The 15,323-nt window shown below is 37.7% G+C and overlaps 1 protein-coding gene across 1 annotated transcript in view; it reads right to left on the reverse strand.

Moving 5' to 3' along the window:
- LOC306965122 (high affinity choline transporter 1-like) overlaps nt 1-13,232 on the reverse strand; it is a gene marked incomplete at both ends in the record, with an annotated part of 54,753 nt that extends 41,521 nt beyond the window's left edge. The window contains one exon of the mRNA XM_079559365.1: nt 13,049-13,232. Coding sequence (XP_079415491.1) covers nt 13,049-13,232 — 184 coding nt within the window. The remainder of the gene's footprint in view (nt 1-13,048) is intronic.
- Nucleotides 13,233-15,323: the final 2,091 nt, after the last annotated feature.

Below are 15,323 nucleotides of genomic sequence, written 5' to 3' on the forward strand. Positions count from 1 at the left end.
AAGCTAAATCTTCAATGGAATGGTTCAATAAAAACATATTAATGTGTTAGAATGACCCAGTCAAAGACCTGACCTAAATCCTATTGAAAATCTGTGGAATAATCTGAAAACTGCTGTTCACAAACGTTCTCCTTCTAATGTGACAGAGCTTGAGTTGTTTTGAAGAGGAATGGGCTAAAATGTCAGTCTCTACATGTGCAAATCTTGTAAAGTCAGATCCCAAAAGACTTTCTGCTGTTATTGCAGTAAAAGGGGGTTCCACAAAGTATTCATTCATGCTGTATGAATACTTATGCACGCCCCACTTTTCACTTTTCTATTTAAAAAAAAAATAACAGAATCATGTATCATTTTGCTTTCACTTCACAGTTGTCTGTTACTTGTGTGTGAACGTTCAGTAAAAAAATCTAAATAAAATCTTTGTGTTTAGGGTTGTAAACATGACAAAATGTGCAAAAGTTCAAGGTGTATGAATACTTTCGAGAGGCACTGTATGCATTAATGATATAAGGAAAGCTAGCTAGAAAAAGTGGGAAAATACAAAAATAAACTGGAAACTGTTGTAGTCACAAAGCCATTGCGAACGACTGTGGAATTCACAGTTAAATGTTGAAAATGATTGAACTGCTGAAATTGCAGAAGCTGCAGAAATGGATGTCCTATTTTCCCAAACATACGCATAACTGATAGCTTCCGTAACTAGCCTATAGCCTATAACTTGCATACATTACTGAAATTATATTAAGGCTGTGAAATTGGCAGAAAATCTGAAAAAAAAAGTAAGCAAAACAAAAAAAACAGATGCTAAAGAAACCAAAACCAAGTATTGACTGTGGAAGAATTCCATATAATGGGGTTAAGTTTTGAAATGGATGATTGGACTCATTCAAATGTATGTAAACAGCTATGAAGTACTAACTGTTCTTTCGCAAGTTTTCCAAAGCATCTGTTTTTGTAAATGGCACCAATGGAGAATCAGCAATTTCCTGAGTATCTCCTATTTTATTAGGGCTGTGTTGTGCTTTGTTTGTTTTTACCCTGGCCTGATTCTCTGGCTCAATCCGAAACCATCAAATTGTAGCCTCTAAGCACTAACACTAGCAACTAACTCCTTAACCTTTCATGGGGTCAACTGTTAGACCTCTTTGCAGTTAGTGAACTAGACTTTCAGCAGCATTTGAACAATCCGTCCGTCCTTAAACAGGGGAAAGGGAAGTGACATCACCAACAGCTGCTTTTCTTCTTCTTTAAAGTTACTGGTGGAGTGCAGGCCAAACAAAGGTGCATGTCGCCCCTTACTGTACAGTGTCCAACAACAACATAGTGTCCAAACAAAGACATTTAAGGAGAAAAATAAATCCAAATGATCCAAACATTTCCCTTTAGTGTTATTTTATTTCAACAGCTGTTTCTTAAAGCTACAGCAGCAAATGATCCATGTGGCTTAAGTTTCTACTAAATGAAAACAAAAGCATTTAATCTGTTTACTGAGTTTACTCTTTAACACTGACATGTGACTGAGCTGTGGGGACGACAACATGGATTTTGTCACTTTTATAAAGTTTGGTTTGTGCAGAATCTTACTTTTTAATTATTATTATTTTTATTATTAAATGTGCTCCTGTCAATCAACAGTGGTTGCGCATGAATCACTCGAGGGTGGGGGCGAGGGGGGTGGGGGGATTTGGCGTAGTGGCTTGTGGGATGGCACATAGCTCCTAATCACCGGTTAGTTAGCATCAGAGGTCCCTATGCTAAAGTGGCCATGATAGTTAGCATCAAGGCTCCTTTTCCTAACTACTTCCTAACTGAAAGACCAATTCGGAAGCAACTTGCCATGGCGGACGCTGACGCACATCCGGTTTGGCGTAAGAGATCTTAACAATCTGATGGTTTCGGAAGGAGCCTCTGTCTTCTCCCCTTGAGCAGAGAGATATGCTTAACTCCGCCCCTTTCCCTTTGTTGATGGTTGTCAATCACTATGGAGGACCGTGGCTGCCAAAACTATAAATATATACATAAATAAATAAATAAATACATTTTCAAAAGATAACATTTGCAAAGAAATGCGTGCAATTATGAGAATAAGTGCATTTATTTCTGTATTTATTTATTTATATATTTATTTATTTCTGTATTTATTTTTGTATTTATTTATACATTTATTTCTGTATTTCTCTATTTATTTCTCTATTTCTGTATTTATTTTTGTATTTATTTATTTATTTATATATTTATTTATTTCTCTATTTATTTATTCATTTCTGTATGTATTTATTTATTTTTGCATGTATTTATTTATTTCTGTATTTATTTATTTATTTCTGTATTTATTTATGCATTTATTTATTTATGTATGCATTTATTTATGTATGCATTTATTTATTTATTTCTGTATTTATTTCTGTATTTATTTATTTATTTCTGTATTTATTTCTGTATTTATTTCTGTATTTCTCTTAATGAGATGCAAATCATGGGGTGGGTCTGGATGCCTCTGCTGTAAGCTCATTGGTCAATCTTTTTCCTTGCTCCAGAGCTTGTCCAGCATAGACGGCCATGTTGAGATCACTGTGTTCTCGCTATAGCCATGTCAGAACGAAAAAAAAAAAAAAGCATTCTTCCTTATGCAGCAATTGCATTGTGTGTGTGTTTTTTAAACAAATAAGTAAATTATCCTTTGCTCTGTGTCGCTGAACAGCCTCCATTTTGGAGTGGTGAACGGTTGCATGTTGGACCTCAAGCATATCTAGTTGGGGACTGCTGTGCTATGTTCTAATGAGCTGAGAAGACTGGCGGACAGGAGAAACTGTAGTGTTGACTATATTATTTTCCGTTTGGATCAGTTACGTAAAGTCCCGTCGCCAGACGTCAGTCTTAAGGGGGCATTAGTATTACTATAAAGTACATATTTTTCGGTATTCGCGTAGCCCTGGCGCACACTGATCATTACATTAAACATAATCAACAGCAAATATGACCACACCAACTACAGCTGTAACATCAGTCCTCGTGGCGGAAACGTCAGTAGGCCTACATGCGTTTCTCCGAGCTGAGCCTCCTCATCAACACATCCTTCTACTCAGACTTGAACTTATGAGTGAGGCGGACTTCAGCGCTTTGTAGTAAAATACACAGGAGCACCTGTCACTGCCTTTGCCAAAAGTCTCTCACGAGCATCGTGGACTCTCAGGGCGGAGGATGATCGTTGATACCCCTCTATCATATCAGCTATATTTTATTTTGTGCCCAGACAACACCGTGGAGGGAACCGTGCCTATAGAGACAGAGAAAGAGAGAGAGGGATGAAATGCCGCCGGTCCCCTCTCTCCGTGCTAAAGGAGGAAATAGTTAGGTTACTTGTTGTGGAGTTTGAGCTGGTCTAATCGGGCAGAAAGCGCGAAAGTAACACTGTGCAAATGAGTGATCTTTGCCCAATTTGTAGTGGTTATACAGCAGTTCTGCTGGCCTTCTCGTGGTTATACGGCGTATGTCTACGTATCACGTAGTCTACTACACCACATCTGTGTCAGGGGGGGCGGGCATGGCCCTGTATGGCCCGCCCATAGCGACGGGTATAACCGCTAGAAAACTTGCAGAATTGCCGGATAACCACGACAAACCGGGCCAAGATACGTATCACTCATGTGCGAAGTGTTACTTTGCTCTTTCAATTGGTTTAATACACCGCACGCGACGAGCTCTCTCGCGCAAAGTGCGTACATGTACATTACAGGCGTGCGCTGAGAAGCGCCATGCTGTCAAGATGCGTGTGCCCACTACAAACCACTACAAATTGGGCAAAGATCACTCATTTGCACAGGGTTACTTTCGCGCTTTCTGCCCGATTAGAGACCAGCCCAAACTCCACAACAAGTAACCTAACTATTTCCTCCTCTAGCAAGGAGAGAGGGGACCGGCGGCATTTCATCCCTCTCTCTCTTTCTCTGGCACGGTTCCCTCCAAGCTGCGCTCGCGCGCAATTGCGCACGGCTCCCGTGTTGTCTGGGCACAAAATAAAATATAGCTGATATGATAGAGGGGCATCAACGATCATCCTCCGCCCTGAGAGTCCACGATGCTCGTGAGAGGCAAAGGCAGTGACAGGTGCTCATGTGTGTTTTACTACAAAGCGCTGAAGTCCGCCGAAAAAGTCCCCGCGTTCGAAACGTGCGTTTTACACTCAGACACTGGAGCTTTAGTGAAGGCTGAGAGAGACTGAAAAGTGGACGCGGCCACAGCACTGACCGAGCCATATTCATGGTACAAACGGTGGCGCGAGTGTGGTCGTTTTCCACGCTCAGAAACGTGTTTTCGTTGCATCGGCGCAGTATTCTGCACAAACGCAAGGCCCAGCTCATTCAGCTGCTTTTGAAAAGGACCTCACTCATAAGTTCAAGTCTGAGTAGAAGGATGTGTTGATGAGGAGGCTCAGCTCGGAGAAACGCCTGTAGGCCTACTGACGTTTCCGCCACGAGGACTGATGTTACAGCTGTAGTTGGTCTGGTCATATTTGCTGTTGATTATGTTTAATGTAATGATCAGTGTGCGCCAGGGCTACGCGAATACCGAAAAATATGTACTTTATAGTAATACTAAATGTGCCCCTGCGTGGATTTCATATGCCCCCTGAAGACTGACGTCTGGCGACGAGACTTTACGTAACTGATCCAAACGGAAAATAATATAGTCAACGCTACAGTTTCTCGTATGCCTGTCCGCCAGTCTTCTCAGCTCATTAGAAATTTCACTCCAAAGCGAATCCATTTGTATCTCGAGTCTCCGACTTGTTTGGCTAGCTACTAGTTGTTGTAAGGGGTAGTAACATAGCACAGCAGTCCCCAACTAGATATGCTTGAGGTCCAACATGCAACCGTTCACCACTCCAAAATGGAGGCTGCTCAGCGACACAGAGCAAAGGATAATTTACTTATTTGTTTAAAAAACACACACACAATGCAATTGCTGCATATGGAAGAATGCTTTTTTTGTTGTTGTTGTTCTGATATGGCTATAGCGAGAACACAGTAAGCTCAACATGGCCGTCTATGCTGGACAAGCTCTGGAGCAAGGAAAAAGATTGACCAATGAGCTTACAGCAGAGGCATCCCGACCCACCCCATGATTTGCATCTCATTAAGAGAAATACAGAAATAAATACAGAAATACAGAAATAAATAAATAAATGCAGAAATAAATAAATAAATGCAGAAATAAATACAGAAATAAATAAATAAATAAATAAATAGAGAAATGAATAAATAAATACAGAAATAAATAAATACAGAAATAAATAAATAAATACAGAAATAAATACAGAAATAGAGAAATAAATAGAGAAAAACAGAAATAAATGTATAAATAAATATAAAAATAAATAAATAAATATATAAATAAATAAATACATAAATAAATAAATATATAAATAAATAAATACAGAAATAAATGCACTTATTCTCATAATTGCACGCATTTCTTTGCAAATTTTATCTTTTTAAAATTTATTTATTTATTTATTTATGTATGTATATATTTATAGTTTTGGCAGCCACGGTCCTCCATAAATCACAGCAGAGTCTGAAGCTTAAACGTAAAACACTGTTGAAAACTTCCTAGCTTATTATCAAGTCTTTAAGAGTAGATAAGGCATATTTAAAAACAGAAACAACAATTCTAAATAATTGAGTAATGTATCTAAAAATAACGTTTTCTGTAAAATGAAAGATCAGCAGCCTTATAAGTTTATTGTCAATCAAATTACTTGCACTGGTAATTGTTCATACAAATCATTCATCCAAACAAAATTGAGATTTTATTTTTGGTCAAATCACGTAGTCCTATTCATTCATTTATTTTTTCATGTATTCATTTATTTCAGGCAATAGCACAGAAAGTACAGTATACAGTATGTAAACATGATTATCCATTTCTACCTGAAATCTATTTCCTATTGACATCATATGTGCATATGTTTGGCTTTAATAATAGTATATTGACTTTTAGTATAAAACAAAGTACAGTTTATCTATTCTTAAGCTAAAGAGATTGGCCGTTTTCTCCTTACCAAACTATCTTTAAGTGTGATGATACCTCAACTTACTAGCAACTGAAATAGTGGAGTAAAAAAGAAAATGGGGAAAGATGATAGAGAAATGACTGGATACTGGATCTTCTTTCTCTTAGTTGGGTGCTTTTGGGGTTACACATTTCTTGTACATTAGAAACAAGCAATTACATTTGGAAACAATAATAAATGTGCCATAATGTCTTGCATTTGGACTTGATGAAATTATAATGTTGATATTAAGTGTCAAATGTTAAGTGTCAAACAAACCTAAAATTAAATTAATGGGAAATTGTTATTTTCTACCCGTATCTAAGTGACAAAAAATTCTAATTCTGAAGAAGTGTTTTGTATGACTGGCTGCTGTTAGAGTGACCACTTGTTCCTGGTGACCACAGCTGTTTAGACCTTTGTGCTGCATATTTTGATAAATGTCCCATTTTTAAAGTCAGTTTTATGTAGAGGATGACAAATTATCTACTACTTGTTTGATCCACTGAAAGAATTGTCCTAAAATTAAGGTCTTAAAGTTTGTGACCCTTTAGCCATGAATTCATGAAAAGTAGATTAACTTTTAGCGTCTGCTTTGTTTGGTTTGCATAATCATTTTGCTCAAATTGTTAAATATCTAAATATGACTTCATACATCTGCTTAATTTACGGTTCTCAATTTTTATTCATAAATGCATAGATGGATAAAAAGCAAAAACAAAGAAATTTATGATTCTTGGATAAAATAGTAAAGAAAAAACTTAATTTAATCTGAGTTTGAATTTCTCATGTCTTCCATTTGCACGATTAGTCCCATTTTCACCATTGACATGTTGGGTGTATGAAATATTACAAGGCAATGTCAGTCTGTATGATTTAGCATTTGAGAAGGTGTAGGCCACACCATACTCTGTAGTTAAGCTTTTTGATAACCATTAGTTTAAGTTTTGCCCAGGTGTGACTTGTCACACCTGGTGAGACTAGAATTCAGTCAGACTGAATTCTTGCTAGTGTGTGGACATTTATTAGGGCCCTCCCTCAGCAACGAGGTGAGACGTTTCCCTTTTGGGGCCTCATCAGCATAAGGCCATGCAGGGCTCCTTTTTTACGAGCCTCTACTTTGGAGGGACCATTTTTTGTTTCACTTGTTCTTTTGTTTTCATTATGCTTTTGTTTACTGTTCGAGTTCTTTATTTGTTCTTTGGGAGAGAACCTGACTCTGCACAAGTCAGAAGGGGGAAACATTTGTTTTTATTTAATTTTTGGTTTTATTTCTACATTACATTATCTAGGATACTATGAACATACAAGACATTTAGATTGTTTCATTTAATGTGAAAGGTATTTCAAACCCAGTTAAAAGAAGTAAAATCAAATCAATCAAAAGTAAAACGGGCTGGAGCACAAATTGTATTGTTACAGGAGACACACCTCACAGTAACAGAACATGAAAAGCTAAAAAGAATGGGTTATACAAGGGCATCTTTTTTATCTTATAAAAATGGTCGAAAGAGGGGAGTTATTATATTAATATCTCAAAAAGTACCATTTGACTATATTTCAGAGGAGTCTGATAAAGAAGGGAGGTATATAGTAGTGTAATGTCTACGTTCGACCCGGAAGTAACTTTATCTTTTACAGAAAGGTCTTTGACTTGATGATTGGCGACACATCAAAGAATGGATCCATGATCCTGCAATACATAAAAAAGTGAATGGCCTGATGACAGAACTGGGGATATTGGACTTGTGGAGAGATTTTTATCCTTCAGGTCGCGACTATACGTTTTTTTTCTCACCCTCACAATACATACTCTCGAATAGATTATTTTTTTGTGTTTTCAAGAGACCGCTATAGATTTACCAGTTGTGATATTGGTTCTATTGATTTATCTGACCATGCCCCTGTCTATTGTACCATACAAATGGAGGGTTCTCCACGAAACACACTTTAGCGACTCAACACAGGTGCTCTAAATAACCCCCAGTTTATGGCTCTGATGAGAAAGGAGATCAAACAATTTCTGGACATTAATGATACTGGGGAGGTCGATTCATCAATTGTTTGGGACACTCTAAAAGCGGTAATTCGGGGAAAAATTATATCATGGTGTGCATATAATAAGAAAGAAAAACAACAAAGATGGATAGATCTTAACAAAAAATTCAAGAATATAGAAATGCAACATAAGAAGCAGCAATAATTTACTGAATGAGATTAAGAAAATATGAAATGAAATAAATTTGATGAGTACACAGGAAATTCAAAAGAAATGTGTTTTTGTAAAACATAAATATTATGAAGCCGGCCCTAAAGCTTCAAAAATTCTCGCGAGAAAACTACAAAAAGAAAGAGCATATAACACAATTTACAAAATTAAACATCCTGATTCTGGAATCAGGATGTATAAACAAGAAGAATTACAAGAAGCATTTGAGAAGTATTATAAAAGTCTATATACTCAACCATTTTTAGAGAGTGAATCTCAAATGGAGGATTTTCTCAATTCACTTAATTTGCCTACTCTATCTGAAGAACACAACAACATATTGACAGCTGAAATATCTGAGAAGGAACTAAATGCCGCTATCTCTAGACTGAAAGCTAATAAGACACCAGGTCCAGACGGCTTCCAGAATGTGGTTCTTACAGGCCAATTTCAGTGCTGAATGTTGACTATAAATTGTTTACGGCTATACTTACTAAAAGATTAGAAAACATGCTTCGGCATCTCGTACACACAGACCAAACTGGCTTTGTTTTGCAGAGACAAACTCATAAGTTAAGTTAAGTTAAGTTTGTTCAGGTTATTCGTACACCATATAGCAAGCCATCTGCGAGAATCAAAATTAATGGACACCTCTCAGAATCAATTATACTATAGCGTGGTTCTAGACAGGGCTGTCCTATTTCACGGCTCCTTTTTGCTTTATATATAGAACCACTGGCACAATGGTTGAGGCAGACTGACAGTATTAAAGGCATTCCTATAAATGGAGAAGTCCATAAAGTTGCCCTGTATGCAGATGACGTCTTGGTATATATTTCGGAGCCTACTGTTACGTTTCCTGAGTTGATGAATATTTTGCAGAAATTTGGCCGATACTCGGGCTATAAATTAAACATTCAAAAGACCCAACTTTTAACATTTAACTACTCCCCTACTTCACAGCTTCGTAAAACATTTCCTCTTAAATGGGACCAACAATCATTGAAGTACTTAGGCATTTCTTTACCAAAGGATATTTCTTTATTGGGAGAAATTAATTATGACCCTTAATTAATTAAAATTAAGGCGGATATTACAAAATGGAACATGATCTCTTTCCTCACCTTGAGCCAAAGAATCGATAGTATCAAAATGAATGTGCTTCCACGGTACCTGTTTTTGTTTCAGGCCCTCCCAGTGGAAATTTCCCAGAAAGAATTTTCTGAAATCGATAAAATCATTCCTAGATTCATTTGGCAGGGTAAAAGACCCAGGGTCAAATATAAAACATTACAGTTCTCAAAAGAAATGGGAGGCATGGCTTTACCATACTTTAAAGGATATTTTTATGCAGCTCAGATCAAGCCACTCATTTATATGTGCTCATCAAAATTTCATGCTAGATGGAAAGACATTGAACTCTCAATATTGAAGGATAATCCATGCTGTCCTAGCTCATGCAAATCTAGACAAATATATCGAAACTATTAAAAACCCTTGGATTAAAACACAATTGAAAATATGGCGTAAAGTCAAAGGAGAATATAAAGTGGTGTGCATTTGACCCTGGGTTCTGTTCCAACAAGATAAACAGCACATTCAAACACTGGATTTCTAAGGGTGTGACGACATTTTATTCACTCACTTATAATGGGAATATAAAAGATTTTGATAGTCTAAAGAGTGATTTTAAGCTCAACTAGCTTGATTTTTTTTCGATATCTTCAATTGCGTAATTATTTCCAGCAGAATATTACTTCCAAAACTGAGATAGATAACCCAATTTTGACAATTTTTCTGAAAGCTTATAAAAATACTATAGTCAAAAGGTGTTATTGGCTAGTTATATAAAAGGTTTTTAACAAAAAGGTCTCACTCTACAGACTACATCAAAGAAAAATGGAAAAATGAAGGACATTTTTCAATATCTAATGAAGAATGGTTTGATTTATTTGAATCCTCTTGGAAATGTACAAATTCCCATAAATGGCGAGAGTTTAGCTGGAAGTGTTTGGTGCGCTTTTACCTAACACCAAGGCAAAAGTACACTTTGGCACAGGCACAGCCAATTGTTGGAGGTTGTGTGGGGCCCGGGAAGCAGGGCATTAGCATATATTTTGGGAATGTCCAAAGATTAAACCCTTTTGGCTTGAATTTTATAAAGCTCTAACTAATATATTTAGGATCAATAACATACCACTACAGTTTTCCACAATTTTTTTGGCAAATTTTGACAATATGCATGGACATGAGGATAAACACCTGTATAGTATTTTGACAGTAGCAGCCAAAAAGGCGATTACAAGATGCTGGCTCCTTCCCGGGCCCCCTACGATTTTCAATTCGCCTTAAAAAGGGTACTTTTGTCAAATTATGGAACAAATGGGTTAGATATATTCAGCCCTTATGACCAGATATTGTTGAGGTTAGAATGTACTTTTTTTTTATTTTTATTTTTTTATCCCCCTTCTGCATTTTTTTTTTTTTTAACATATATATACATATATATACTCTTATGACCATCTGTACACGCGGGTTATTTATCTCTCCCTACTTGTTCAGTGTTATTATTATTATTATTTATATATATTTTTTCTTTATTTTTTTGTGCAAAAAAGAAAAGAAAAGAACAGTGGATTATGTCTGGACATGTCTTATTGTTAACATATTGTTATGCTCCACTTTTTGAAAATAAAGAATATAAAAAATAAAATAAAAAGATTACATCAGAATACTGTGGCTTTAGCTTGTTCTGTGCCCCGCGCTGGATTTCAAAAGGTGTTCAGTGGCGTCACAATGGTGTCATATTCAATGGTTTTGTAATGACCTTTGTCCCTATACAAGTAGTTCTGTGTTTTTGATAATGTTTTGCTTTGAGTGATTACATGTGTTTAAATGTGATCAAAGGGAGGAATTGTGAAAATATGTGTCTTCTTGTTTTCAGTTTTCTAAATAATATAATATGTTCTTAGCTTAAAGGGGCTGGATGCAAGTTGGCCATTTTATACTCACTACTGCCACCTCAGGCCATATGTGTAACTGCACCTTCTATATTAAGCTCGTGCATGACGGCAATTCGGGCCGAAGTGACACCTTTTTGAGTGACAGTGCAGGATTTTCATTTTCATTTCATTTTCATTCTACACATTAGGACATGGCTGGAACATGTAGGGGGAGGAAAATACTTAATTTTAACATTTTTAAACTCCCTATAGTCCCTTTAAAGTGAAATAACAGTTGTTTCTGTGCTATGTCCTGTGACCTCCTGTTGACCTAAATTGGCCTTCTGAGTGACCATGGAACTCAGGAGGTTGCTAATTAGGCAATTGCAGTCGGAAACTTATACAGTAGTCGTAAATTTATATAGTAGTCATCTGAAGCAGGGTGTTCATTTGTTATCTGTTTGGAAAAGAATGCTTTGATGTAGACCTTATAGATCAGCCCCTTTGGTATATAAGCTGGTTGTTCTGATAAACCTCTCTGCGACTGTCATCACGCTGTCATCTTGTGCTAATAAAGGCTCTGAGAACTACTCTGCGTTCTAGCATTTTTCCTTAGCATTTTTGTTAGCCACAACATCCACACAGCAAACCTCAAATGAGTGTTTTAGATTTTAAACACAAGTCTTAATATAAATAATTTCGTCCTCTGCACACATCCCTGTTGGTCAGACTATTATAGTATCACATATAGACCTGTGCTTCGTGTCGAAGCTCCCACAACGTGAGTTTTTGCCACAGCATAAACAAATTTTAACTATATTATTATATTATATTACACAGACATCTGGCCACATTAGCCAGACCAGAAATTTCCCATTTTGCATTTGAAAATGTAAAGATATTTAATTTTCTGTGTTTTTTTAACATGCACTAATCACCTTATTCCGGAAGTTCGCGTGGGCGCTGCCATGAATTGTGCCCGCCCATTTTCTCCTATCTGTTAACATGGGACTGGAGAAGTCCACATAAAATCAGTCACTACACGAAAACAAACCCGTTTTTCGGCCGTGCTGAGAAACGGTGCAGTGTTGACATGTTGGTGCAAATGAACATTGGACATTTTACACAAATCAATCGACTACACATCAGATTTGAGCAGAGAATATTTTCCCTCGTTCTCCGTTTGAATGAACGGGCTTTGCGCTCGACCGGAAGTGTCTGGACAACGGAAGTGCCGAGACAAAGCAAAAATTGGCAAAAGTGGGCGGGGCGGAATAAGGTGAATAGTAACTTTGGGTCAGGAAGTTGACAATTAAAGGGCTAAAAAATGTTTTAAAGTAATATTATTTTTATATGTATGAAAAGAGGAGAGTCAGAAAAAAAGTTAAAAAAAATATCAATCCATTATTTTATAGATTTCAAGCACATTTTTGTGTCAAAGGGACGTTAACGTGAGTATTTTTTGTTTTGAGTGCTTACAGTGGGATAAAAATCACATTATTTTAGATCATCCAAAAAAACACTCCCTGGGAAAATGTCCCTCAATTGGCATAAAACATTTAGGAGTTATGCAAAAAATAACAGTCCAAAGCACAAAAATGTGCTTGGGTGTGATTAAGGGTTAAGGTAAAGAAGTTACTTAGTGCTGCTTTAAGTGGCTTAACTTCAACACGTTTGAGCCCACGCTCTATTATAATAGGCAGAGAACTGTGAGAGGTGAGGTGAGAGTGCGCCCCTCTTCTCCTTCCCGGTGTACCACCGGCAAATCTTTTAACGGAACGCAGCAACGGATCCTATTGGCAAACTTTCACCCCTGGTATTATCAATTATATTCCCACCCACCTGTCATGGTGAAGATCCCCACCACCAGGCTGATGCCTCGGTTCCCCAGGATGGTCATCTCTATTTCAGACACCACATTCTTCTTCTTCTCTCTCCTGGATTTGAAAGACGCCCAGATGCCCGTCCCGAGCACCAGCAGGTAGAAAAACACCATAGCAATCACCCCAGGGATGTTCACCGCCATGATGCAGCCGCTAACTTGAGCAACACTATAGTACAACTGGCACAGGAGCACAGGCAGGAGTGGTACAGCAGGAAAATCAACGTCACACTCACCTGCGTAGCCACAGGTGTGTCAGTGTGTGCTAGTGCCAACCACACTGGGAGCTTGCACACCCAAGCAATTGGGGGGGGGAAATAAGTTAGTTGAATCCTTTGTATGCATATCGTGAACCTCTTTCTCTCAGCACAGAGCTGCCTGCATTTATCTCACTCACTGGGATAACTCATTATCTTTTGAGGTTAAAGAGACTATATGGAGTTTAAAAAATTCAAAATTACACTGCGTTCCAAATTATTATGCAAATTGTATTTTTGTGTCAAAAAGGAAAAAAAAAAAAAAATGAATGAAACTCATGGATGCTCTCGTGTCTCAGGCTCTATGAATCACTGACATTAATCTCAGAGACCTGGGATGATTAGTTGTCAGGTTAAGCCCAGTTAAGGGAAAAACTACTGAAAAAGGATGTTCCACATTATTAAGCAGATCACCATTTTCAAGCAATATGGGGAAAAAAAGGATCTCTCTGCTGATGAAAACCGTGAAATAGTTGAATGCTTTGGTCTAGGAATGAAAACCTTCGATATTTCATGAAAGATTAAGCGTAATCATCATACTGATAAGAGATTTGTGGATGATTCAGAGCACACTCGGGTTTGTGCAGATAAAGGCACAATATGGATGGTTTCTACCAGACAAACACATCAGATTAAGAGAACAGATCCTACAAAGCAGCAGACAGGTATTTGAAGCTGCTGGTGCCTCTGGAGTCTCCCGAACATCAAGGTGTAGGACCCTCCAGAGGCTGCAGTTGTGCATAAAACTTCTATCCGGGTCTCCCCTAAACGGTTAATTGAAGCTGATGAACAGACACGGCTGCAACGGGCACAGAAATACATGAGGACTCATTTTCAAACAGTCTTGTTCACTGATGAGGCCGTGTAACCCTGGATGGTCAAATCAATGGAGTAGTGGATAGTTGGTGAATGGCCACAATGTCCCAACAAGGCTGTGACGTCAGTAAAGAGGTGGCAGAGTCATGTTTTGGGCCAGAATCATGGTGAGAGAGCTGGTCGGACCTTTTCGGACCTTTTCGGCTCCCTGAAGGTGTGAAAATTACCTTTGAAAAATATGTGGAGTTTCTGGACCCCAACCTTCCCTTACCTCAACCCTATTGAGAACCTTTGGAGCCTCAACAAACAAAAAATTCTATGAGGGTGGGAGGCAGTTTTCATCCAAACGGCAGCTCTGGGAGGCTATTCTGACATCCTGCAAAGAAATCCAAGCAGAAACTGTCCAAAAACTCACAAATAAATGGATTTAAGAATTTTGAGGCTGCTATCACACAAGGGCTCCTATGGTAAAATATAACTTGACCTGTTAATATTTTTTTGATTGAAATAGCTTTTGATTTCAGTAAATATGACCTCCTAATGCTACAAATTCAACAAATTACCATTTTCAGTTAATTACAAGGTTTAAAATGTATTGAAACGATGAGTTGCATGATAATTTGGAACAGTGGATTTTGAGGTTTTCACATTTATTTTTGAAAAAAAATACTGTTATCACTGGGAGATTTTTTCAACCACATTTAAATGATCCTCTACCAGTTAAAGACTTCAAAATTATTAAAGTTGAGTTGACAATTTAGAAAGTCTTCGAAAAATGTCATTTGCATAATAATTTGGAATGCAGTGTAAGTATTTTCCTCCCCCTACATGTTCCAACAATGTCCTAAGGTGTAGAATGAGCCCAGATCTATTATTATATCTATCATTAAAAGATTTGGTGTGGCATGCCGCACTGGGAGGGGGAAGAGGCGCGACTGGGACGCATCACTGCAGAGCTGTCAGCACCATGGCACACACGCCCTCCTCCGTCGTCCACACTGTAGAATGAGGCTCTGCTAAACTGGCCTCAGCCCGACTTTTTGGATTTTCCTTTGTGTAACACTGTCACAGCGTGGGCTTAATTTACCTGCAAAGAAGGAGGAGCAAACAAATCTGCACCGTGTCTCCCGCCTCTCACTCTTTAATCTTTCTCTGAAGTTTA

Source organism: Gobius niger (assembly GCF_951799975.1).
Source record: "Gobius niger genome assembly, chromosome: 7".
Lineage (NCBI taxonomy): Eukaryota > Metazoa > Chordata > Actinopteri > Gobiiformes > Gobiidae > Gobius > Gobius niger.